The 24802-nt window shown below is 55.7% G+C and overlaps 9 protein-coding genes across 9 annotated transcripts; 3 read left to right on the forward strand and 6 right to left on the reverse strand.

The window, feature by feature from the left end:
- Positions 1-1136: 1136 nt before the first annotated feature.
- ACRALDRAFT_1068223 (uncharacterized protein) lies at positions 1137-1694 on the forward strand (the record flags this gene model as incomplete). Its single annotated transcript, XM_071017542.1, has 1 exon — positions 1137-1694. The coding sequence occupies one exon, from the start codon at positions 1137-1139 to the stop codon at positions 1692-1694; it is 558 nt and encodes a 185-aa protein (XP_070876718.1).
- Positions 1695-2266: 572 nt separating this feature from the next.
- Positions 2267-3841, reverse strand: ACRALDRAFT_2025437 (uncharacterized protein; the record flags this gene model as incomplete). Its single annotated transcript, XM_071020309.1, has 1 exon — positions 2267-3841. The coding sequence occupies one exon, from the start codon at positions 3839-3841 to the stop codon at positions 2267-2269; it is 1575 nt and encodes a 524-aa protein (XP_070876719.1).
- Positions 3842-5879: 2038 nt separating this feature from the next.
- Positions 5880-7779, reverse strand: ACRALDRAFT_1061009 (uncharacterized protein). Its single transcript, XM_071016343.1, has 3 exons — positions 7459-7779; positions 6493-7369; positions 5880-6389 (listed from the first exon to the last, which is right to left on the reverse strand). The coding sequence occupies exons 1-3, from the start codon at positions 7642-7644 to the stop codon at positions 5911-5913; spliced, it is 1542 nt and encodes a 513-aa protein (XP_070876720.1). The 5' UTR covers positions 7645-7779; the 3' UTR covers positions 5880-5910.
- A 230-nt stretch (positions 7780-8009) lies between these two features.
- Positions 8010-10151, forward strand: ACRALDRAFT_1061010 (uncharacterized protein). The gene has a single exon (XM_071016344.1). The coding sequence runs from the start codon at positions 8193-8195 to the stop codon at positions 9906-9908; it is 1716 nt and encodes a 571-aa protein (XP_070876721.1). The 5' UTR covers positions 8010-8192; the 3' UTR covers positions 9909-10151.
- Positions 10152-11270: 1119 nt separating this feature from the next.
- Positions 11271-12843, forward strand: ACRALDRAFT_1061011 (uncharacterized protein; the record flags this gene model as incomplete). Its single annotated transcript, XM_071016345.1, has 2 exons — positions 11271-11521; positions 11627-12843. Coding segments are annotated over exons 1-2 (1011 nt in total), but the record flags the coding sequence as incomplete, so codon positions are not given.
- A 2583-nt stretch (positions 12844-15426) lies between these two features.
- Positions 15427-17001, reverse strand: ACRALDRAFT_1068227 (uncharacterized protein; the record flags this gene model as incomplete). The annotated part of the gene is made up of 1 exon (XM_071017543.1): positions 15427-17001. The coding sequence occupies one exon, from the start codon at positions 16999-17001 to the stop codon at positions 15427-15429; it is 1575 nt and encodes a 524-aa protein (XP_070876723.1).
- Positions 17002-17272: 271 nt separating this feature from the next.
- On the reverse strand, positions 17273-17941 carry ACRALDRAFT_2057377 (uncharacterized protein). The gene has a single exon (XM_071021806.1). The coding sequence runs from the start codon at positions 17833-17835 to the stop codon at positions 17497-17499; it is 339 nt and encodes a 112-aa protein (XP_070876724.1). The 5' UTR covers positions 17836-17941; the 3' UTR covers positions 17273-17496.
- A 1239-nt stretch (positions 17942-19180) lies between these two features.
- On the reverse strand, positions 19181-20843 carry ACRALDRAFT_2040078 (uncharacterized protein; the record flags this gene model as incomplete). Its single annotated transcript, XM_071021019.1, has 5 exons — positions 19181-19670; positions 19760-20216; positions 20328-20364; positions 20460-20485; positions 20648-20843. 5 exons carry the CDS (start codon positions 20841-20843, stop codon positions 19181-19183), a joined length of 1206 nt encoding a protein of 401 aa, XP_070876725.1.
- A 1697-nt stretch (positions 20844-22540) lies between these two features.
- Positions 22541-23597, reverse strand: ACRALDRAFT_1068229 (uncharacterized protein; the record flags this gene model as incomplete). Its single annotated transcript, XM_071017544.1, has 6 exons — positions 22541-22546; positions 22642-22651; positions 22748-22816; positions 22970-23197; positions 23275-23367; positions 23560-23597. 6 exons carry the CDS (start codon positions 23595-23597, stop codon positions 22541-22543), a joined length of 444 nt encoding a protein of 147 aa, XP_070876726.1.
- Positions 23598-24802: the final 1205 nt, after the last annotated feature.

Consider the following 24802-nt stretch of genomic DNA (forward strand, 5'->3'; position numbering starts at 1 on the left):
TTCCCCAATCATAGGGCTGGTACATGACGTACTCGAGAGTACCGAGTCCCTTGCTCCGTACAAAGACGTAGATCTCCCGTCCTTGTTCGAATGGCCACCTCCACTCTCTCGTCCACTACACTACACCATCTCCCAGTCTACACTAGAATGTATACCGAATTCCACGAGGTTAAATACCCCGAGTGCGTCTCGGATCCCGGGTAAAGGTTCGGTTGTACAACCATCTCGTCATCACGGACTCATATTGCCGTTGTTGGTTATCCTCGACGTCTTCCGTTCCGATTGACACTGTGCTACAATCAATGCTACTTTCCCCTCGTCCCCTCGTCGCTGTTCTAACCTGACCATATTTGCCTTCTTCCTACGTCTCAAGTCTCCCCTACCCAGACGACGACATCTGGTCGTGGGTTGCCGTGGCGGTGCTAGCCTGTGAAGCTATTCCCCTCGGGTGTTTCGCTGCGGGATGCGCCGGTGTCTTTGAAGAAACGCACGTCTGGTCTGTTGTGGCTGTCTGGGCGGCGTATCACCAGGTTCACCAATCTCCGCCATCCTTCCCCATCCATCATCCATCGTACAACCATCTCCTTCCCCGCCTACCGCCTCCCATTTCGTCCTGAATTTCCAACAACGACCCAAGAACGCACCAACCGCTCGCCATTGACGCGAAACCCTCCCATCACTCGAGCCGCCGACGCCTTTCAATAACCGGCCGTCTGTTTTGCCGCCGCAATTGCCATGCCCCGAGCCCGACTCATACTACCATGACGCCGCGTACGATCCGCTCGCCCCGATCAAGGCCTTTGCATTTCTCGTCGCCTACTTGTTCGAATTCATGCCTGCAACCATCAAGGCCGCTGCCGCTACCTTGCGCTCCGTGCGACAGCAATCTATACTGCTGCAATCCCATTGTTGCTCTCCGGCGCCCCGTCCTCCCCCGTTCCGACAACGCCCTCGACCAGACCCCGGCGTTGGACCCCTTTGCTTCGGGCCTCCGTCCATCAGCGCTATCGTACGAAACAAAAGCAGTCGGCGGCGACTATCGACTCCGTCCGTCCTCTTCTTGATAACTCAATTGTTGCGGCTTCGTCCCCGGGCAAAGCGGCTACCTTGCATCGGACGTCCCACCAAACGAAAGAATGTCGACTTCGCATGCCAATGCAGTGCCCGACACGCAGTTAGGCCTGAGCAATGAAGAGGTACAGCTTTTGCGACAGGGACAGGCGGCCGTGGGTCAAGGGGGAGACGGCGGCGGCTCCAGCTCCTCACGAGCCGCCAGTCGCGCGTCCAGCCAGGGGTTATTGCTCTTGGATACTTCTTCCCTCACGGCCCTGGGGCGCTACTTTGATCGCGTCATGTCCCAGATTGAGCAGCAAATTCTGAATCTGAGCGAGCAGAGCCAGACCTTCACCATGGCGCAGTTCGACCGGGCTGGCAACCTGATCCAAGGCGCCGACGCCGAGATTCAGCGCTATCACGACATCATGGCGCAGCTGGACGAGCTGGAACTCGATTTCGACCGCATCCGCCACATCAAAGACATCGTCAAGGGCTACCGTTCCAGGGTCGAGGAGATGGAGAGGGAGCTCGAACGCAGCGGCGGCGCCTCTTCTTCGAGACATGGCGACGCCCACCACTCGTCCCAACGGCACGGCCATCGACACGGTCACGACAGTTCCCGCCGGCACCGCCGTTGATGGGTTCCTTTTTCTCTCTTATTCTCTCAAAAAACCGAAAAATAAATAAAAAACAAACATCCCGTGCGGGTACACAGGACCGCGGGTCATATGCTTGGGTTGCAGTTAATGGGGTAATGGTTATTTCTAAGATGGACAGGCCTCGCGGCTGGCCGGTACGGAGAAGATGGAATGGCCTCACGGCTCGACTTGTTTGATATCCTGGTGTTTTCTTTTTTTGTTTTTCTCTTTCTCTGTTCTTCTCGCTTCTGCCTGGCCTCGTCTTGCTCAGCGCCTAGGTGCTCTTCTGTCTTTTATGGGCCATGGAACAATACCCCTCTGCGTTCAGCGTTCGTTTCTTGCTATCTTACCTAGTTACCAGGTTCACGATATATAGGTATAAATATATATACATACCACAACTGCCTCGCGGCAGATTCCCGGTGCAAAATCAAATCATATGAAGACAATGTCTATCCAGACAACAGCGCGCTTATATTCGTACGTGATATCATCGAGATCAGATCATGAAGCACCGTGGCAAGTTCCTAGGCAGTTGGGCCCGGCCCAGCCAGGGACGACACATCGCACGGCTAGGTGCTATCCTTCCTCCCAAACACCCTCAAGCCCCACCCTCGCACCTTGGTCCTCCTATCCTCGACTTCTTCCAGTGCAAGCTTGGGCCCGTCTCCCAAGACCTTCTCCCGGTGCCACGACCCGACGAACATGCCCTCCGGGTCCACGTCGTCACGGATCTTCCTCCAGGCCGCCAGATCCTCGCCATACATAGCCTCCAGATCCGCGACGCCGGCGTTGAAGTTCTTGGCCCAGTGAGGGCGTCCCCCAAGGTCGCGCATGAGCCACTCAAACGCCTCGTAGTAGCGCTCGCGGCAGGGCGGGTCGCGGTAGTAAGGCCGGTACAGCGTGGCGTTGAGGTATAGCGTCGGGCCGTCGGCACAGGTGGGATCGAGGTACGGGCGGGACGTGTCGGCATCGTCGCGGAACAGAGAGGTATCGGAGACGCGGACCTCGACGGGCGCGTGGACGTAGAGTCCCTCGGCCGAGAAGGGGATGCCATGAGGAACGTAGTCCGGGTCGTCCGGCGTGAGCTGGTTCATCCAGGAGGAGAGACGGCGGATGGCTTCCGGGCCCTTCTCGAGCGGGATGGCCCACTCGTTGACAAACTGCGAGTAGAGGCAGTTCATCAGCAGGGCCTGGCGCGAGGGCTGGACGGCGGCAATGGTCGACCCGTTGGCGAAGCCGTACTGGAGGCCGAAGACGAACCACTCGATCCAGGGGAGGAGGCGCGGCACCCACTGGGCGGCGTAGAGGAGGTTGTGGTAGAGGTAGTAGCCCAGCGGGCCGTCGTAGTTGCGGCGCGGCGGGGCCACCTCGGGCTCGTCGGTCTGGTCGGCCTCCCAGACCACGGCGCGGCGGGTGTAGGGGAACCACCAGACGCGGACAAACTCGGCGCGGGTCCAGAGGTCGCGCGACCAGGCGTCCAGCATGACGCGGTCGGCGTCGACGACCTGGCGCCAGCGGAGGGTGAAGGCGGGGATGGCGCGGAAGGTGACCTCGGAGATGATGCCGAGGGCGCCGAGGGAGAGGAGGGCGGCGCGGAAGAGCGGGGGGTTCTCGTGGCGGGAGCACGACACGGTGGTGCCGTCGGCGAGGGTGAGCTTGAGGGCCACGACGTCGGCGGACATGAGCCCGTGGCGCAGCGAGCTGCCGTGGGTGCCGGTGGTGATGGCGCCCGAGATGGACTGGTCGTTGATGCTGCCGAGGTTGGGCATGGCGAGGCCGAGCTCGGCCAGGCGCTCGCTGAGGGTGTAGAGGCGGATGCCGCTCTGCATGACGACGAGGCCCGTGTCGACGTCGGCGGAGAGGATGCGGTTGAAGTTGTCGAGGTTGACGAGCCAGTTGGACGTGCACGTCATGTGGGAAGGGGAGTGGCCGGCGCCCGTGACGACGACGCGGCGCCGGCATGCGCGGGCCAGGTTGACGAGCTTTTCGATCTCTTCCAGCGACTCGGGCTGGATGTAGAGTTCCGGGAGGGACGTAAAAGTCCTCGCCCACGTGTGATGGAGGTGATTCTGGCGCGCGCGAAACGCGACGCCATCATCCATCTTCTCCAGTTCTGCGGTGATTCTGGGATCCATGTTCGTCATGTCTGATGTCGCAATCGGGGGGTTTCGGACAGAAATCTCAGGTAATATATATGAGATGGGTGGGAAAATGACGGCGTCTGCTCAAGCCATGGTCGGACTCTGAAGAACACGCATGCCCAACTGAAGAACGCCTGAGACAAGGAGCGAATAAATATGAAGACAAGTTGAGAGGTGTTTTACATGAGAGTCCCGTGGCGAATGGCGAGTCAAAATGTCACGTAATTACGACTAATAATAAGAGACGGGCAGAAAAAGCAAAGAGAAAAAGGAAGGAAAAAAAAGGCAACTAAAATAATGCCTCAGTATCAGAAGTTTTATTCAAATGTCGCCATCAAGGACGTCAGCTTGATCGTTTAAGCGCATGCCGGGTATCGAGTCGCTAATCTCAAAGATAGCGAATTAGACCTGCAGGTTTATCTCCGATTGCGATTCGGCGATTAGCCTAGGGCGACATGATAGGCTAGAGGTGTCAACGAAAGAGGTGTCGAGTAGATCGGAGGGAATGGAAGAATGGAACAAGGTGATAGAAACAATAATAATAATAAAATAGTAGTAATAATAGCGAATAACTTCACAAGGGGGCAGAGGGGAGGCAAGAACAGGAGAAAAAAAAAGCAAAAAAAGAACAAAAAGAACAACCACTAACTCATAGGAATGCCCTCAGATTAGCTCTCTGGTTCTCACTGACAACGGCCAGAACGACGGACGAAGCCCGCCGCATACTTCTGTGCTGTCTGCAAATTTGGCTTTTTGGTCATCCATTGGTCATCACCGGGCTATGATTGAGATGGTTGAGTGTGCCTCGTTTTTTCGCCCCCGACAATGCTATGCTCTGCCACTCGGCGAACGTCGCAAAGGCCACCGAGACACCTGCCTGCTCCGATTGAAAACTATTGTTGGTCGACTATCACCAGCGATTCCAAGAGTCCCTGCCTGCTCCACACCAAGGGTGTGGACGGCACCCCCTAGAGCCGCCCGTCCCCATGGTGGGGAGTGTGGTGCATCTCGAGGAATGATACACAACTGTGCGTGTGTATCCAAGGCGCTTATAGTCACGCGTTTGTCGTCATGGCGGCATTGTGTGTCTCGGCGGGCAATTGGTAGTCAGCCGGGCGGCAGAGCGATTGATCGGTTGGAGCGCCTGCTCAGATTTCCGTTCTTGTGCATGGTCTTTTCGTCATCCAGAGGGTTCCCGGAGGAACCACAGTGGTGCGATCCCTGCAAACTCTTGTGAAGAATGTCGTCACTGCAGGCGCTGGAAGGGACTGGAAATATGGAAACGAAAGGGAAAGAAAAAGAAGGGTAAGGAAAGGATCAAACTGAAGCCAAGGGAGTGGAAAGAGAACAAGATTGATACTGCTGTCTGCACGTCAACAAGGCAGTACAAGAGCAGGGATCGAGTAACAGGGAAATATCAAACTCAGCTGCCCATCGCCGATCATGTTGTCTAATTTGGTACTGAATTGAAGGTCGACTGACGGTACCAGGCCGAGGTATCGACAGAGTTCGTCGAAAATAGAAGCGAATTGGATGCCACTGATCTTTTGCATCGTTCAACGCCACTCCGAATAGGACCAGAACGCCAATCCACTGGCAGAATCTCCAGTTCTTCGGTTCACTTTCACGTTCGGATTTGTCAAGATGATGACATTAATCTCTGCCAAACGTCGTCGCACTTGCTCTGCTTGGTTGGGTTGTTTGTTGTCGTGTGACGCTTGTCTTGAGGAAGCATTCGGAATGACGGCAGAATGAACGTAGATTGAATGGGGCGACGGTGAATCACCAGTGAATGAATGTCCACTCCTTCAAATGGAGTTTCGAAGCATATTGAACACGACGCAAGATTGAAATAGATGATAGTTGACTGTTTGTGTTGCTGAAGGAAAGATGGAAAGAGGAGAAGTTGAGACTCGAGTTTTCGTATTCGACGCGTTCTCAGTCGCGTATTAGACCCACCCCAATCTCGCTGACTAAGCTACCGTGATGAAGCTGGTTTCGCACCTCTCACAAAGGAGACACTTCGCAAAGTACCGAGATAGGTTTATCAAGAGACGCTCTATTCAAAACACTTATAATCTGTATTCCTCGGATTCCCGCGCCACTTTAAGCCTCTCCTCAATTTTGGAAATCGTCTGCTCATCATACAGATCCTCGACACGTCCATCACCCATCAAAATCTTCTTCTCATGCCTCGCTGCCTCGTCCTTGGTCATACACACCAGGTCACCCAACCTGACGTTCGAGCTCTTCTGCTCCTCGGTCCCTTCTCCTATCCTAATGAGCGTCGTGCCTTGCGGCTTCCGCCACCGGACGAGGGATAGTCTCGTCGGAACGCCCGTGATGGCACTGCGGCCCTTGTATAGTTCCTCGACAAGGAACGCCACGTCGCCTGGTGTTAACGGCAGTCGCAGGCCCCGGGCGATATCGGGGTCGTTGCTGGTGCCCTCCGAGTGCCGCACGAGCCTCTCTTCGCTGGCTTGTACGAGTCCCAAGATGCCGTCGTACATCTTGTCACGGTTCTTGTTCACCGTGTAGTCGACCGGATAACCTAATGGTACACTGCATCAGCGACAAGGCTACCCACACCCACACTTGGCCCTCTGGCCAACCATAAGGAAAAAAAAAAGAAAAGAAAATAGGAATAGACGTACCCGTAATGCTCAAGATGACGTAGTTGGCGACGGTATATCCAAAGACCGCCGGCATGGTCCCAAGGACCGGCAGAATCCGTACGCGAAAGTTGGGGAGCACTCCCAGATCCCCGACCTTGCCCTTCTGGAATTCCTCCTCGTCAAGAGGCAGCAGCTCGGCCTTCCCCTCGCCCGTCTTTTCGTTGGAGTAGACGACAGGTATCCCACTCGTGACGCCCTGCAGCTTCAACCTCCTCCGCGTCGCCCGGGACAGGCCGTCATCCGTGCTGGTCGCAATATCGCCAATCATGACGCGCGTCGGGTCGCCCTTTGCGCCGGCGCCCATGCTCGAGATGACGGGGATCTTGTGGTCATGGCAGTACTTGAGCAGCTCGACCTTGGTGTCGATGTTGTCGATGGCGTCGACGACAAAGTCGGGCGCCTGGCCGTCCTCCCCCCACGGCGAGAGCGCGTCGTCGGCGACGTCGGCCTCGAACTTTTGGAGGCGCAGGTCGAACTTGACCCACGGCGTGACGGCGATGAGCCGCCGGTACAGGCACTGGACTTTGGACATGCCCACGTCCGCCAGCGTGGCGACGGCGTGGCGGTTGAGCGAGCTGAGCGTCACCTGGTCAAAGTCGATGAGCCGCATCCTGGACACCCCGGACCGCGCAAAGGCGGCGGCGCAGTGCGAGCCGACCCCGCCGCAGCCCACCACGATGATGAACGACTTGCGCAGCTTGGCCAGCCCTTCGTCTGTGAGGAAGACGCGGTTCCGCGCTAGCTGCTCCAGGATCAGCTCGTCGTCGAAGTCGCCGGCCTGCGCCCGCCGAGCGAGTGCTTCGTTCCGAGCATCTTCCTTATCGGCGGGTGAAACTGTGCCGCTAGTTTCTGTAATCTGCCAACGAGATGTCAGGGATGAGCTGCGTTTGAGGCAGATGAATGGGAATTTTTGAACGTGATCGGGGATGTATCCGCGGTGTTTACCTTGTCAAGTGTGGACGTGGCGTCCGACGGAGGGGGGATCGAGCGCTTCAACTCATCGAGCCTTTCTTCCCTAGCTAAAGACTGATAACCAAATATGAGGCATGCAACCGTCGCACCGGAGATGATGGCCGTAGTGGCCAACTGTACCCGTGGATCCGATGCCGCCTTGGAGAGAAAAGAAGACATGTTCAACAAGCGCAAGCCATACTCTGCTCAGGATATAGAGAAGAATACCCCCAAACAACAGGGAGCGGCTCTACCAAATCAAATGAAGGGAGGTTTCGGCCGCATGAAATTGAATGAACAAAAGGCAAAATAATTATGAGTACTCTCTAGTTATTCATTCAACAGACATTTCGTTCGCAAAATAAAATGCCCGAGTCAAGTTCTTCGATTTGCGCGGGTTGGAGCGACAGGGGAGGGATACCTAGCTGAGCCAATCACAACGATCAATTCCACGGTCGGGGGAATACGTTTATCCGAAAGCGGTCGCTGCAAGCCGAAAGTGTGAAGGTCATCACTTTCTCTGCCCGTCTATTCGTACGTCGTACACAGTCAGTCCCTGAACAAGCTTCATTGTTGGCATCTCGACGTCTCTTCTCAATCATCTCAAACACATCGAAACTTTACCTCGGGCTGAGTGACGAGACCGGGAACAAACTCGTCACGGAACACAATGTCGTGACCGGAGCGTCCAAGCAGAACCCGCAGCACAGCTTCGAAATAGAATCACAATGGCATTACCCGAGAACATGCGGCAACTGCAGCAGCGACTCGCCCTCCGGCGACTTCTTTTCCAGAGGCTATTCAGGCCACCCTCTTCCCCGCACCGACCCTTTACGAGCAACACGTCGCTCGCATCCAGAAGTCGTCCCCAGCTCCCGTTCCTCTCGATACCAGTGACGACGCGGCGGAGGGAACGATACTTTACGACCAAAACAAGACGGTGGCTACGACACGAAGGGAGCCTCTTTGTGAGGTACAACATTGCCCTATGGGGCTCCTTGGTCTGCGTGGCCGGTATCATCTTGGTGCTGAACCAAGAAAGACTCGAGAAAGAGTTCCCGACGCCCCACGAATGGTCGTTCATCACGCGCATGCGAGTCCGAGGGGCGAAAAACGCCGACAAGCACGAAGGACCCAAGGGCAAGAACTGGGATGAGATTATCGTCTCCTGCAAGGAGGCCCTGAAGAGACTCGAGGATCCCAACAAGGACGGTGCCGGCGTCCGAGAGCTCATCAACGACGAACCCCTTTCCATCGACGGCCTTGGGAGCGTGGGGAAGGATGTCTCCGACAAGAGCGAGAACTGGCGGAGGGGCTACTACGAGACCATGATGCTGCTGGCCAGTAGCCTGGAGCGGGTGGACGGCTGGGTCAAGGATAGGACGCGGAATATCGTCTGCCCGCCGCAGATGGTGGTGGGACCATCCAACCCTCGCCCGGAGCCCATGCCGCCCGGGGCACCATCCGCGCCCAAGGAGGAGAACTGCGAACCGGCCTACGAGTCGGCGGAGAACACCTACCTGCGGATTCTCACGACAAACGGATTCAACGCCAAGCAGAGGCTGGACGCCGCACTTGCGTACGCTTACTTCCTGGACTACAAAAAGCTGCCCGACGCCGCGGAGCGGGTGTACGACTGGGCCATCTCGATCGCGACGGAGTCTGCGGATCCTTCCTCCCCACCGCCGGTGGACCGGCGCACGTTGACCATAAACGATCAGGCCACGCCGCCGTCTGACAACCTCCTCTCTGCACTCACGGCGATAGCGACCCAGAAAGCCCGGGCGGGCGACCTCTCGGCGGCTTTACCCATGTTCATCTCGCTTCTCCGCGCGCGCCGTTCGCTCCCTTCGACGGCGCCGGACGGTTCAGCGGGCGAGACGACAGCAACAGCACGATCGAGCTGGTGGCTGAAGCTGTGGGAGCTGGCCAAACCACCACAGTACCCGCCGCCACCTCCCGATGGCACGCAACCCCCCTGGCGGAGTCCAAAGAATCTCTGCGAGGAGGCGGCGCTACACCTGTACATCGGCGAGATCCTCTACTCGAGCCAGGACAAGGCACAGATGCGCGAGGAGGGCGTGGCGTGGACGCGCGACGGGGTAGACCTGGCGGAGGAGCAGCTCCGGAACCTGGGGAAGGCGGGGGCGGCAGACGCCAGGGAGAAGTGCAAGGAGTGTCTGACGACGGGGTTGGAGAACTGGTCTACGATGGTGAAGCGGCTGGCCAAGCAGGAGGCCGAGCAGCGCAGGAAGGTCGAGGAGGGCGGTGGCGGCGGTGGGTCGACTTTCGGGGCGTTCTGGAGCCAGCCTAAGCCGCAGGAAGTCGAGGCGCGGTGGGCGGCGGAGGAGAAGGTGGTCCAGGAGCGGGCGCGGAGGACGAGCGAGCTGCTGATCGATGCGGCGCCGTCGCAGAGCTTTGCGCAGAGTCTGCTCAGGGCGTAGTAGTTTGGGGGGACTCTTTGTGAACGCACGCACCATTCCTTTTTTTCGGTCGGCGACCTTGCGCTGTCTGTGCAGTGGCATCTCATCTTCTACTGGACAGTGGCACGCAGGTATGTACATAGTGTAGTAGCTATGAAAAGTTTGTAACAGTAGCCGTGTTGAATGGTAATATTAACTAGAGGCAGGCCCCATATGGACCAGCCCAACATTGCTTTCGGCTCGGAACTTGCTGCGCACCTATGGCCAAAGACCCGGCAAGTCGGATCACCGGCAGCCTATCCCTGCCAGAAAGATTTTCTCGAGTTCGGCAGAGGAGCTGCCCTGTGTTTGGTTTGAGGCGAGAGTCTTCACCTCGCTGAAGCCCGGGGCTGGCTGGAGCTGGCCAATGGCTTGACAAAGCGAACGTGGTCTCAAGTGAACAGAGGGAAGAATTTTCCTTTCTAGTCCTCTTGTGGACAGGAATAAGTAATCAACCCTGAAACTCAGGGACGATCCTGGGAGCCCGGACATGGGCCTTTTGATGTTCACGGTGCAGTGCCTGGCCCGAGTCGCTGGTCCTCGGGTGTTGTTCCGTGGGGCCGACCCAGCACAGTGGACCTCTGACGTGGGGACGAAGGTTCGCTTGTCGGTGTGCGCAGCCAGGACACCAGCCGCCTTTTTTCATGTTTTTTTTTATTTTTGAATAATAAATAAAAATAAAAACTGGAAAATGGAAAATGGAAGTACACGTGTAGTGTAAAGGAAACGTGACAATCGTAGACGCGAGGTCCTACGAGGGCAGTATTGGTACGTATTTCTGTAGCTGATGCCCTTGGAAAGAACAAAGTAGGGCTACGTGCCTTAGGTACCTACCTATCCTAGAAAGATACGAAAGTACCGCAGAGCTTTGGCAAGGGCGACCGAGATGCGAAGAGATGCAGTGCGATGGATCACCGATGCAGGAGCAGGAGCAGGGCAGGTGCAGCTGCACTTGGAATAAGGCGGTGAAGAGGCAAAAGGCCAACGTTTCTCCTCTTCTTCTTTTTCTCTTCCTTGACTTTTCAAATACATAATCCAACAACATCATCCATCTTGAAATCCATTTCGTGATACAATATCGCTTGCCAACAACAGCTGCTAACACTGCTACTCTATCGGTACGTACACTACTACAACGTTCTTTCCCCTTCCGTCTCGGCCACTACACCTAGTTCCCGTGCCCCACAGTACCCCACCACTCCAGCTCAACGCCGGGAATCGGTGGCTGGGAACCAGAAAACAGACCCTACTCTTCTCCCGCTTCCATCACAGCTCCGTCGCAGTCACCTCTGCCGACCCAGCCTCCCGTTCTTTCCTTATTGTTTCCAAGCCCTGTCATCTGAGCTTGCTTGTTCCGTGACATGACCAGCCACTTTCCAACGCCCAACGGCGTCAACCAAAATGACGCCGCCTCCCAACCTTTCTCACAAGCTCCGCCGTTCTGCAGCACACCATGCATCTCTGTCATTCACTTACCAGTCATCGATCAACGGTTAACGGTCAATTTTCAGCCTAACCGTCCTAGTGGACTGGTAAACCCTCCTGTCGAAGCATGAACTATCAGGATTTGAACTTCGACTTTGTTGACAGGCAGCGTACGTTTCCCCTGTCTTCCACATCCAATGCTTATAATTTAGGCCCAACCACCTAATCTACCGTTGTTTGGATGGCCCAACTAAACAGACAAACCGCTCCTATAGGCCCTCACCCTCCTCAGTTCTGGTCCCCGGGGACTCCCGATCCACTTCAGGCTGCCGCTCCAGCACGCAACGAACGTGCCGGTTATCCGCATCGAACAGGCAGTGACGATCTGACAGACGGCTCTGGCTTCACACTCTCTGTTGCCCCTCAACCCACCATTGCTCCCTACAACATCCCTCACGCTCCCACGCCTCCCTGGGGCTCCGACGGCAAAGACTCGACCCCCTCCAACTCTACCGACCAATACGGCCCGAGCCGCCTTTTTGGCCATTTCTCTCTCCCACTCATAGACAACCGTCCTGGTGCCTTACAGCAGCCGCCGGCTTTACCTCTTGCTCCTGTTCCTCCTTCTGCACATCTCGAACACGCCAGACGCGCCATGGACGAAGTCACTGCCCGGGCCGAAGCTAGGGGGTTTCGTGATGAGATGACCATGGATGCCACTGGTTCCATCACTCCGGGTGTCGACGACGGTCCTTTCATCAATTATGCCCTCAACGCCCTGACGGCGGACAGATGGTCAACGTCCTCGCCCACATCGAGTCTCCCTCTGAGACCAGACGTCAACTATACGAGGCACATGGCCAACATCTCGAATGGCTTCCCGAACGACGTGGACTCTTTGGCCATGCACGCCACGGCCGGGGCTGGCTCTGGTCTCCATACTACCGTAGCCCCAATCCCCGTCGTTATGTCCGGTTACTCAGTGCCTCAGGGATTACCATCACCGCCCAACGCCGAGGAGAAAGACGCTAGCGTGCCGGATCCCGAATTCGATCCCGATCCCACACCGCTCGACACCGACCACGCTCGCCCTCCCTCGGCTTCTCCCGAGCTTCTCCAATACAACCCGACCAGAAAGCTGGATGCCCTCGACGTCAACAAATGGGTCCCCATCAGCGAAACACGCCCAGTGCCCAGGGAAGGCAGGCCAAAGCTGGACTTGCTCGACCCCACCAGAGAGGCATACCCGCGCCTTACCGCCCTCCCATGGACACTACGACTTCCATCTTTGTTGGCCCTCATCACACTCTGTCTCGTCATCATCCTTCTCTTCACGCTTTCCGCCATCTTCTCCATGCGCCGTCCGGGTCTCCTACAGCTGCAACTGTCCGATAACGAGATCCAGGGGGGCCAGTACTTCCTGTTCCGCATCCTCCCACAACTACTGGCTGCCGTCGCCTTTGTCCATGCCCAGTGCGTCATGAAAGCGGCCATTCGAATGCTCCCGTTTGCGACCATGGCCCACGACGAGATGGAGAAACGTCGGGACGGACTCTTCCAAGAACTATACCCGAGGTCGTATTTGATCCCCCACCTAGCGGGCCCTGCGGTAACAAAGGTCTCTCTGGCTTTGATATGGCTCAGCGCCTTTACCATCCCGCTGGCCAGCAGCGCCTTTACCGTCACTCGCATCCGCGGCGAGTGGACGTGGGTGTCTGTGCAGCCTGTTACTTGGACCCTCGTGGCGCTATACTGTCTCCTGCTGGGTGCGGTCGTCGCATTGGCCATGTACTGGCATGGGAGGATCACTGGCGTCCTCTGGGATCCGCGGTCGATCGCGGACATTGCCTTCCTGCTCTACCAATCCAACGCCCTGGGCGACTACGACGGGACGGAGTTCATCAAGGACAAGGCCGAGAGACGGGCACAGCTTCATCGCCGCCGATTCGACCGGCTGGGCTACTGGATGAAAGGAGATCCCGCTATCGAGCCGTGGTGCGGTATCGGCCTCGCTACCAGCTCCCTCAACTCGCCGTCTCGCGACTTTGAAGAGTTGAACCCCATAGATGGGAGCCATAGCGTCTCTCTTAGTTCTCTCAAGCTGTTCGTTTCCTCCGACAACGGTCGAGCTCGGTACCCATACCTGCCCTGGTGCTTGCGTGGCACCCAGGTGGTCTGCTTCTCCCTCGGCGCCACCCTCCTCCTGGTGGCTCTCATCGTCGTGTCCTTCGTTGGCGGCGCAGCCTGGATGCAGGGCTTTGATTTCGGTCGTCTCCCCGTTTACCCCAGTGCAGGAGGGTTCTCTGCCGCCAACTTTGTCTACAGCTTTGTGCCGAGCCTGGTCGGCATGCTCCTGTACCTCGCTTTCCAGTCGCTCGACCAGGTCTTGCGCATCCTCCAGCCGTGGGCCGAGCTGCGCAGTCCCGAGGGTGCTCCGGTCTCCCGCTCCCTCCTCCTCGACTACGCCGCGTGCTCCCCATTCCAGTCTCCCTACCGCGCCCTCCGCAACAAGCACTGGCGCGGTGCCGCCGTCTCCACCATGGCTCTCGTGGCCATCTTCATCCCCGTCCTGGCCGGTGGTCTCTTCATGGCTCGCAACATCCCTGGCACCAACCAGACCCGCATGCGGCCCCAAGCCGGCGTCTTCTTCGCCCTTCTCGCCCTCCTCATCCTCTACCTCTTCGCCCTCATCTCCGTCGTCCCGGCGCGAAACTCGTATCGTCTTCCTCACTCGGTTACCTGTATCGCCGACATTATCTCATTCCTCCGGACTGAAGACATCCGCGAGGAGAAGGGTTTTCAGTTTTCGCACGTCAGCGACCGGCCCACCATGCTCGCGAAACTCGGTGTCCGCACGGGCTGCGAGGAGAGCCGCTGGTTCTTCGGCGGCCTGCCGGGACGTGAGAAAGAGGGCCTCGGTGTACGAAGGCTGAAACAATACACCGAGCGCACGCCGTCCCGTGCCTGATCTGATCCGATGCCTTACGTGTTTGTATATTCTTCCCGGACTCCGGTGTTTGTGTTTTTATCTTGGCATTTAGATTTTGGGGTGTGTACACTTTATGTTTGTTTGTTTTTTGCTCTAGCCCCCGACTTGCTTGCATAGCATTGCGTTGGTGGCTGGAGGCAGGAGTTTACCTGATGGATGATTTATATGGCGTGGTATGATTTACGAGCTTACGGCGTTCAACGAGACGATGGGATACGCACTCTTATATGAATGGCATGAAGAGAACGCGAAATAGAGAAACGACTCGGGTCGAACGCAATTATATTCTTTGCTTTGGATGCAGAAGTGGGCAGTATTGCATACGTAGTCTGGGATTCCATACTCCATGTGAGCAACGCGGTTTTGTGCCATTCTCTCCACGACACGCTGCAACGAGGACACAAGATCTCATTTTTGACTACGTCCCTGAGTTTGGTATTTACCATGCAAATGGTAAACTTGTACAGGAGAACAATAGAACCAGCATAGAGGGCGAGGCGGTGTGCGTGAAGTATTAGACGGTTCCACGGAATATCGGAAGACATTATCATTGTAATTCATCGACGACTGGAACGTCGAGAAGAGAACTAATACATTGTAGAAAAAAGAAGGAAAAAAGAAAAAGAAAAAGAAAAGGAAAAGAAAAAGGAAAAGAGAGAATGTGTGCGTAGAGGAGGAAAAGAGAGACTGGCATCATATCCTGGCCTTGACTTTTTGTTTCCCCGAGCCCTCCCAACCGACCGACCGACCGCATACATTAGTTCATCCCCGGGCGCCTTGACCGTTTGTTTGTTTCCCCCAAAAGCCATCTTCCGTTTGATGCCGCGGCCCCTACATATACGTACATGATGCGTAAAAAGAAAGTGACAGAAAAAGACAAAAGGAAGGAAAGAATCGTGGGAAGCGTGGACTCTTGCAGCATCGGGCACATAAGACAGACAGACAGGCAGACAGACAAACAAACAGACCATAAGGGAAACAAAAAGGAAAACAGAAGGAAAATTACAAGTGAATGTGAGGCCAATGTAGGCTGAGAGGTGGACCCCCGAGGGAGCAGCGACGCGAACGACTTTACCAAGGGGTAATTCAACCCCCCCGTCCCGAACGCCCGAACATTCGTCCAAAGACATCGCTCCTCCGCCCCTCCTTCCCGCGGCGTGTCTTGCCCTGGGGTTCTTCCAATGAACGAGCTCGCTTCAGTCCCTCGTGTTCCTCATGGGACCGTCTCGCGATGGTAGTAGCAGCCGTAGTAGTAGCAGAAGTGGTAGCGGAAGTAGTGGTGGTGGTGGCATGAGGTCGGGATCGCGCCCGGTCGACACTCTTGCGCGACATCTTGGTGGGGCTGGGTGGTTGTTGCTGTTGTTGCTGGGCGGCGGTGGCGCTCTGGGAGTGTTTGTGCCGTTTGCCCCTCACAAGGCGCGAGAAGCGGCCCTGGGCTTCGCTCTCCGAGTCGGAGTCAAAGTCGAAGAAGGATTTCTGCGGGGCCAGCACCGGGATCGAGGGCCCGGGGGAGGATGGGCGCGGCGGGGAGGGGGCGGAGCGTGGGTTGACCAGATCTACGAGGTTGGTGGAAGGGAAGAGGGGGATGCTGGTTGTCACGTCGGTTGGGTCTGAGAGGTGCGGCGAGGAGGAATGCGGCGATGTAGCGGTGTTGTCTGGGAATCGGGGGCCACTGGTCCCGTGGCTGGTATGGGGACGGGGAGGTGCTGGCGTTGACGGTCCAAAGTAAGAGGTGGGTATCTGGGGCACGGTTGCCGAGTGGTGGTGCCGGCGGTGGGTGGACTCGGAGTGGGAGGCCTTGCGGCCGGGGGAGAGGGTCCAGGACGGCCCCGACAGCGTAGGAGTCACGACGCGGGGAAGAGAGCTGGTCCTGGGCGGCGGCGATAGGAGCTCCGTGGGTGGGCATGGGCGTATGGTCTGTTTGGGGAAGAGGTTGTAGGACGACTTGACAGCGCGGATCGTCTTGCGATTCTCGTGGATATCGTTATTCCGCAGCGGCCACCCTTCGGCATCCTTGGCTGGGGGCTTGGGGGGGACGGGGGGCCGGCCGGTCAAGGCGTAACCCGCCGGTTTTGGCGGGAATGGGCTGTCGTCGTAGTGGATGGCGCTCGACTTTTTGGTCCGCTTGATGTCTGGCGAGGGGATCAGGACAGGGTAGCCCCTATCCGACTCATCATGTTCTTGTGTACGGGGCAGCTTGTGTTGCTGGCGGTTCTGCTGCTGCTGCTTCTCCTGTTGGCGTGAGTACGAAGTGGACTCGCCCGCGGCCACCCAAAAACTGTCCCAGATCTGTGACGTCGAGGCATGGTACTGATAGTCGTCGTCGTGGGAGAGTTCCGAATCGGTACGATCGTCGATGAGACTGGGCGGCGACCCCGCCGAGTCGATAGAGCCCCTATCCTGGGTTCGATTCACGAGCTCCGGTTGATATTGATCCGCGTAGCTGCGGCTCGGTCTTTTACATGCATCCTGTGGGAAACCTGGTTCGGGCCGCGGGTTCGAGCAGGCTGGGTAGCCGTAATACTTGGAGACGAGCTTGAGCTGGGCGAGTCCAGTTTGCCGATCCATGCTGGCACGTTTCGGGGAGGACACATCCATGTTGCGGCTGCGATCGAGATTCGACCGGTAGTACAGGTCGATAGATGGAGACGGGGCAGCCATGACGAGAACGACGCCAATGACTTCTGAAATGTGCTCAGAAGTCAGAGGTCTATGCAGAGTGATATCGTTGGGGGATATCAAGGTAAAGAGCAGCAAAGTAGAATAATAAAAACAAAAAAGGGGTTTCCCAGGGATGGGATGGGGGATATATGCAGACAGCAACCAAGGTCTGTGGACGACCAGACCTGAACCAGTATCGATATTCTTTCTCCCTGTCCCTTCGCCCCAAACAAACATTGAAGGCCCCAGAGACACGTACCAAATAGTTTTTGTTCCCCTAGAGCAGGACGAACAACAACAGGGAACAACACGACAGGTATGTATGCAGCATCGTGTCTCAGAAAGCCCACTGTATGATCTGCCACCACTGGGTGCTGTGGCGCGGTGGGGTGGAAGGAGACACAAGATCGAGATGCTGCGATCTAGCCCGGACCACAAGACATTCCTCTGGCCGTGGGCGAATCTTGTTTCCGTGGAGTTGGCTGTGATGGCGTATTAGGTCCGAGTATGACATGACCTGGTTATGGGACGGGATGGGAGAAACGGTTTGAAGCAAGCTGTCTCGCGGGCCGGATGTGAGGTACTGCATGCTGCATAGCTTGCATCTCTAGCTCTATGGCCGTCCGATGACAGGAGGCAAGGGCAAACGACGGCCGTTGTAGCCCCATGCTTGGAGTCCCAAGAAGCCGACCTGTCAGATCCGAGAGCCGAAAACACCGCGTCTTGGCCCTTTTGGGGAGGGCCGCGTATCACACGACTGACCATCAGAGACGAAGCAGGGAGAAGAAAACAAGCTGTATGCCAGGAGTAGTATGGCCGATAGCCCAACGACATGGCACGATTGGGGAGGGTGAGACCGAAGCTGTCAGTGTGTCGTATCGCTGCAGATGGCACAGCAACCCGCACGAATCAGGGCAACATCAGAACACGACAGACTCCGAGTCGAGTCGAGTCCACATGAAAAACATTATCCTTGGAGTAGTATGGAGAAGGGGAAGGAGGAAAAAAAGGGAGAGAGGAAAAGGAAGAAAAGCAAGAATGCGCTTCGGGCCCATCATGTCTCACTTGAGCTGACATGACCGATGCCTCTCCAGTACTCTGACGGCGAGCCATTCCTAAGCCTTCTCTTGATGGTCCGTTACTATGGACGATTCGGCCAATTGAGTCAGTGAAGGAATGGAGCATGACGGCTTCTCGATGACCCGGGTTCGAAGCCGATGCACCAGCTTGACAGCATCGTGCCGTATGCTCCACTCGGAAGAGCAGCGCAAAACGTATAACAAGGGTGTCTTTCTGATGCAGGTTCTCTAGGCCAGTCCTAATCATCTCACGGGAAAACGAAAACTAGAAACCGAGTCGATGGCGGAGAAAGAGATACGGAGGCGTGATAGTAAATGGCGATAGTAGTGAGAACTGAAGTGACTTCCGTTGGTGGAGGAGGTCTCGCCGCCGTGCCGCCGAGTCCACACCGAGACAACCCCTCGTTGCCGGGCTGTTGGAGCATTGCCTCGACAACGAAGCCGCAGCCCTAAGAACTCAAAGGGAGGGTGAGTAAAAAGGGGAGGCTTTGTCCAGCTTCAACTACACCACTACACCACCGCAACGTTGCAGACAAGCATGGACGGGCATGCAGGTGGTAGATCATGGCGTAACAATGACGGCAGTGTACAGATCTAGATCGCGGGCGGGCTGTGATGGACTGCGTGTTGGGAAGTGAGGGAGAGCGTTGGTGCATGAGAAAAGAAGCAGGAGTCGGAGTCGGAGTCGTTGCTTTTCCCTCGATCCCTACCAAGCCACACTGGCAAAGTGGGGTCCATCTACGAGCCACACACACAAGCCACAATGCTTTTCCACATCCCTTTTCGCCTTTCACTTTGTCTTTCTCCCCTTGACTTTGACCCTATATTGACCCTATTGTTATCTCAAGACTGTCATTCCAAAGGTAATTGTTACATTGAAAGGATGAAAAAGCCTTTCGTCCTTTCGTCCTTTCGTCCTTTCGTCCTTTCGTCCTTTCGTCCTTTCGTCCTTTCGTCCTTTCGCTCCCCCCTTTTTTCCCCCTGGTACTCCGAGTACATCTGTATTTTCTCGTGGATTCCCCTTCAGTTCTCCCCCCTCAATATTTCAGCTGGAGGAAAACCTCCTTGATCCCCCATTACATGTCGACGTTTTTGGTCCATTACCGCGCAATCCCTCGCTCCCTGTCCTCCATCATGTCGCCCCGCTCGTAACCAATCTCCACGTTCGTCGTCCTCATGATCCCGGCGTCAGACCGCATAATCTCCTCCTCGCTCCCGGACGGCGTGTACGACCGGATATCCGTCCGGCCAACGCCGCGCATGGGCTTCATCACGAAGCTGTTATCGTCGAGAGTCTTGCCGCCCGACCCGCCAATCGTGACAAGCTGCCTCGACCCGTTCTTGTACGAGATGTCGCCCGACGGGCCCGTGGCGTACGTGCCGCCCAGCTTGGTAAACACCCGGGGGAACCACTGGCGGAACAGGGGCCACAGCGCCGGCACCGACGCCGTCACAATCGCGACGTTGCCCTCGATGATGGACGTCGTCGGGCCCAGGCTGTACGTCATGTCTGGGTCGAGGTCACCCGTCTCGAATTGCCGGAAGATGTCGAGGATGGACCATAGTCGGATGCAGCCTACAACCGTGACGCTGAACGAAACTTGTCAGCCCTGACCGTCTTCCTCCCAGTCTTTACCGGCTGCCGTCGAAAATAAAAATGTGTGGGAGGGAAAACTCACAGGATACCCAACATGAACACGCCCAGCAGGGCAATCTTGACCCGCCTAGGCATCTTCAATTCCAGGAAGATCCAGAAGGGAAGCGCCAGCACAAGCACGTCCGTGATGATGGTGATGATGGCCGTCCCGACCGTCAGGGCCTTGCCGTCGACGCACGTCTTCTCTTCCTCGGGGACGGTCGGGTCCCAGTTGGAGTGGATCGGGAGACACTGGAGCAGCACGCCGAAGAAGGTTCCGATCATGAGGCAAATGTTGGCCACGTTGAGCACGTGGATACACCACCACACCGCCCTCTTGGTACCGCCCAGCCGCAGCAGGAAGACGAGCACCGACGACTTGACAAGTGCCAGGATCGGGTTGTACAGCGCCATGTTGACGTAGTTCCATCGCCGGGCGATGAACGGGTCGTGCGGCGGAATATCCACCATGTGGATGCCCATATAACTGGCCAGAGCATCTGCGCAAAAAGAAATTTTGTTCAGGATTCTGGTTCACCATCACCCAAAAAGAAAAGAAAAAAAAAAGGGTTTCGTTGCATTGGTCGCGGGACCATGGGGATGGTACTTACAGTGATAGAAGCTCACGGTGAACGCTATCGAGAGGCTCTGTCATGCGAAACGTTTGACGTTAGTACTCGGTTTAACGGTTCCTATGGTTCCCGTAGCTGGGGTGGGATTTTCTTCGTAGGTCGAAAACGTACCATGGCCAGTACGATGAGGCCGTCATCTATTTTCTCAAGTCAGTATTTTTTCCTCTGCAAGTTCCGTCGACGTTTCCCCTGTTCTTTCTTTCGTCTTTTCGTCTTTTCGTCTTTCGTTTTTCGTTTTTTTCTCTTCTCTTTTCTTTCTTCTTTTTCCCTCCTCAATGACAGGTAGCCGATGAACTCACCCCATCCAAACTGTCGCATCGCAACTCGCCCGTACACCCGTGCCGCCACCGTGATGAAAGCCAGCGACGGGAAAAAGAAGATGATGGCATGGCCCAGCACTCGAAGTCCTGTGTCGTTGTACGGCCCTGGGACGCCGGCGCCCCAGGACTCTGGAAGGTCCTCCATAGGAGGAGGGAGCGGTGGTGGTCCGTCCATGGTCCGCGTCTCTATGTTCGACAGGCGACGATGGTTGCGTACGTTGTGTCGTACACGTCGTACAAGTGTTTAAAAAGGCTTGTGCGCGTGCTGCTCTCCCGTACGAGTGGTTTGGGTCTCCAGTGGGTGGGGAGCCTGACGCTAAGGCCGTGGAGCGTACGATGCAATCGAGTCGAGAAGGGAGGTAAGACGATGATCAATGCCGCTTTATAACTAGATCGATGGAATCGAAGAGATGACAGTTTGTGAGTTGTGACTGATGACAGAATCGTCGCCAGGGCCCTGGTTGATATGAATTAGAAAAGACAAAGGAAAGAACCAGGTTCATCCGATGCCCCATGCTTTTCTCTTTTCTTTTCTTTGGTAGCCCCGAACCCTCGACGTCTCTGGGTCTCTGGGGAGGAGGGGGGGGCCCGATGAAACCATGTCCCCGACTCCCCGGGGCATGGGATGTGTGCAAGGCAGGGGGGGGAGGGCAAGAAACGCACCTATTCTGCAGCAAAGCACAACGTTATGTGAGGGTAATGCGGGAGCCCCGGCAGTTTCCCAGTTTCCCCTGAGATAAGACCATGGTGCATGGGAGGGGCGGACGGCACACAAGCTGAGTTTGGGCTGGCGTATGAAACCCTTGCTCTTTGTGGACTGGACTGGATTCGAATTCGACTACGTTGTACGGTTATGGGGCCGATAATGAGCCGTGCCGTTTGGGCGGACCGACCGGGGCCGCAGCCCGAGTCGCGTTTAGTGTCCAAGAGAGAGGCGAGAGGCGAGGAGGCTCGCTAGAAGTCTTGTATGTAAGAGCCCTCCGTACGTTGTATGTACGTTGTAATTACATTCAGGTTACCGAGAAAAGACGGCCACAAGCGGGCGAATATTGGAAGCCGTCCTCAAATTACCGCACCAGATGCGACAAAGTAGATATGCAGACATCTACACTCGCGAAGTATCTTTCAAAATTCTTGCGGGCAAGGGCAACGGCAACGGCAACGGCAACGGCAACGGCACTGGTTAACTATTCAGCAACGACCAAAATTATGCTCTCCCTGATGTTAGTCTAAATGGGGCCGTTGTTGCGAACACTTGGCTTGGCAGATGAGAGAGAGAGAGAGAGAGGGAGAGAGAGAGAGTGTGTGTGGGTGTTGTGTACAACGTACGTTGTATGTAAACGGGAAGTGGGAGGCCATTGGTGGAAGAAGCAAGGAGAAAAGAGAAAGGGCGAAAAGGGCACCGTCGATACCTTAGTGTCACGACCGTCGCAGGGGTCCCCACCACCAGACAACCGGTGGGATCCTTCGCTGCATGCACGTCTCCTGCTGGGACCAAACTGCAGGTACGAAGTAATTGAGAAGTAATTACTCCATACTCCATACGCATGCGTCCAAGTAATAACGCTTGCAAGCCACGAAGAAAAGTCTTTCACGCTCGCCACCAGCCGTGATATGCCTCGGGTGACGTGAGGTAAGCAGGTACGGTACCCAATGTACACTCCGCTGTGCGACGGTAAGTCGAGTACCGGTATCCCGTAGCCCATCCCGCAACCGTCTATCCTTTTTAGGAAAGTTTCCGAGTCCGATCGAGTTACACCATATGCCCGAGATCCCGGTATACAACGATACATCAAGGGGTAGATTATGTACGTTGTACAACGTAGACAAGTACGTTGTAGATATTGCATCTTTAATGTTAAACTTCTAGATTCACAGCTATTATAAACACAATTCGTATTTACTATAAATTATATTCCAGCCTTCCATTTATTTATATATACGTATCTAAAAGGTTATGCCTAGGCACTTACTTCTATTATACTTGAATATACAACATATACGATGCATACTTAGTAGATTATATTCTATAACATATCGGGGGCATTGTAGGTATGTAGTTATTGAGTACTTGCTCACCAAAACCAGCTGGGAAGGTACTTTGAAGACACAAGCAGGGGCGTTTGCGGCATTCCGGATACCGGTACTCTATAGCCAGTGTACAACCAACGGAAGCCACTGGTTTTCCCTCCCACAGGTGTGGATCGATCCTGCGCTGCAGGTGATTACGCGAACAGATCCACAGGTGGGGATGCTTATAACGTACAACGTACGAGCCCGTTGGTACGTTGTACAACGTACTTCGTATTCTCGCAATACCGTTCTCGTCGACAAATTTGTTTGTTTTCAACAGGAGCTCGGTAGCTTCCGGTCGGGGTGCGTCGAGGCAGGCTGTCATTCGACTCTTGTTCTCTTGAACTCACGTCTTCTTGTTTTTGTGCAGGTGAGCGGATCAACCCAACCCAGTGGAGGGCGAGAAGACTGGGTCGGAATTCGGTGCCGTCCTGCCACTCTCCCTGGACATCAAAACTAGCCACGCATAAGGTAGTTCGCCAGGGTTATGTATCCCTGACCTTGGTTCTGGCTCGCATCATGATAGGAGGTACCTAAGTGTATGTACTGGTGGCTCCGTCTTCGGAGGTGGATGCACCACGTTGCCACGCTGCATGTCGAGCAGGGTTGAATGCGGCCAATGCATTCTGTAGGTTGTACAGTACGTTGTGCGTTTGCAATTCAACAAGTTCAACGACTGTCTGGCCTAGGTAGGCACTTGTGAACGCAGTGCTTATAGTACTTATGTAGTCGCGACGACCGTTTGGCCCCGATAACCAGATGAGGCTAGTGCTGAGCCATGAAGCTTCGCTACGTCGGGACCAGTTAGCGTGGTGAACTTTGCAAGCCACAGAGGCAAGAGGAGCTGAGGGGCCATGTTCTATTATGTACGTTTTACGTTTTACGTTTTACGTTTTACCCTTTACGCTTTACTTCGTACGTTTTACGAGTACCGGTGAATCCCCTTCGGGTAGCGTTTTTAGACCACCCGTCTTTTACGCCGCACCCTATGAATTCACTCTTTGCCTTATTCGTATTAATAAAAGAAAACATCCCGAAGCCACCGGCATAATGCAGACCTGCTAGGCATGATCAACGGTGTACATATGTAAATGCTTGGTTATCCGTGGTGTTTCGATGTAGCGGTAGTCGGACTTCGGGCCCGACCTAGGCTCGGCATCCGCGGACTACAACGTACAGCGTGTACAACGTACAACGTACGAAGTACAACGTACTGTATCCCAATACGGGGACGTTTCCCGAGACTCGCCTTCTACGGATATCTACAACCTGCCTTGTACAACATCCTTCAAGGCGCCGTAAACTACTGTACATAGACTCACGTGACCCACCACGCGAAACGAACTCCCAACGTCTCTTCAGTTTAATTACCAGGACCACAGAACTGCATCCTCCCCAGGTCATACCCTGTCCCCAGCGCCTTTACTATTCCTATTCGAACCCATAGCAGACAGGGTAGCGCCAACACGCCATCACACTACGACGAGAAAAGACTCGATCCTTGCCGTTTTCCCCGACAGCCACCACCACCCTACCTCTGGCGGCATCTTGGCGCCGGTGAGGCGTCTCCTCTGCAGCTCGCAGAGATTCTCGCCCTCTCCCCCTTCCCTTCCCCCCCTCCCCCCTTCTCGGCCGACCCAACCCAGAGCGGATTCTTCAAGGGGCCCGTCCCGCTTTTCCTCAAACTCCATTTTCCTCCTCGTCAACTTGCACGCCGCGCACACAGCTGGTACAGTAGTTTGCGATTGTTATGCAGGTGGTCAACAAAAAAACGTGGTTTTTGCTTTTCTCTCCTCCGGTCTCATGGCCTGGCCTCACACCACAGGTGCAGTGCTTCTCCAGCTGCTCTGGACTCGTGCGCCGTCTGCGGAGTGCAGACAGGCAGTATTTAAATACGGGACAATCCCCACCAGCTTATCTCCCTATCTCGCGTACTTTTGTCCATGCCCAGACAAAAACGCGACCTTTTACCTATGATATGAGACGTTTTAAGGAGTGCCCCCTCCGCGCAGTTGGTAACTCGCTTGGGAATATTGGCCTTGGCTGACTCCTCGGACCCGC

Source organism: Sodiomyces alcalophilus (assembly GCF_042370955.1).
Source record: "Sodiomyces alcalophilus JCM 7366 unplaced genomic scaffold ACRALscaffold_2, whole genome shotgun sequence".
In the NCBI taxonomy this organism is placed as follows: domain Eukaryota; kingdom Fungi; phylum Ascomycota; class Sordariomycetes; order Glomerellales; family Plectosphaerellaceae; genus Sodiomyces; species Sodiomyces alcalophilus.

Bases quoted from the DNA above. Each gene is read 5' to 3' on its own strand.
- ACRALDRAFT_1061009 (XM_071016343.1), bottom strand. From the start codon at position 7,644: ATGTCTTCTTTTCTCTCCAAGGCGGCATCGGATCCACGGGTACAGTTG. The intron at 7,370-7,458 runs GTAAACACCGCG...TCTCGTTGGCAG, and splicing joins CCACGTCCACACTTGACAAG to ATTACAGAAACTAGCGGCAC. The intron at 6,390-6,492 runs GTACGTCTATTC...GTGTACCATTAG, and splicing joins CGTCATCTTGAGCATTACGG to GTTATCCGGTCGACTACACG.
- ACRALDRAFT_1061010 (XM_071016344.1), top strand. From the start codon at position 8,193: ATGGCATTACCCGAGAACATGCGGCAACTGCAGCAGCGACTCGCCCTC.
- ACRALDRAFT_2057377 (XM_071021806.1), bottom strand. From the start codon at position 17,835: ATGTCGTTGGGCTATCGGCCATACTACTCCTGGCATACAGCTTGTTTT.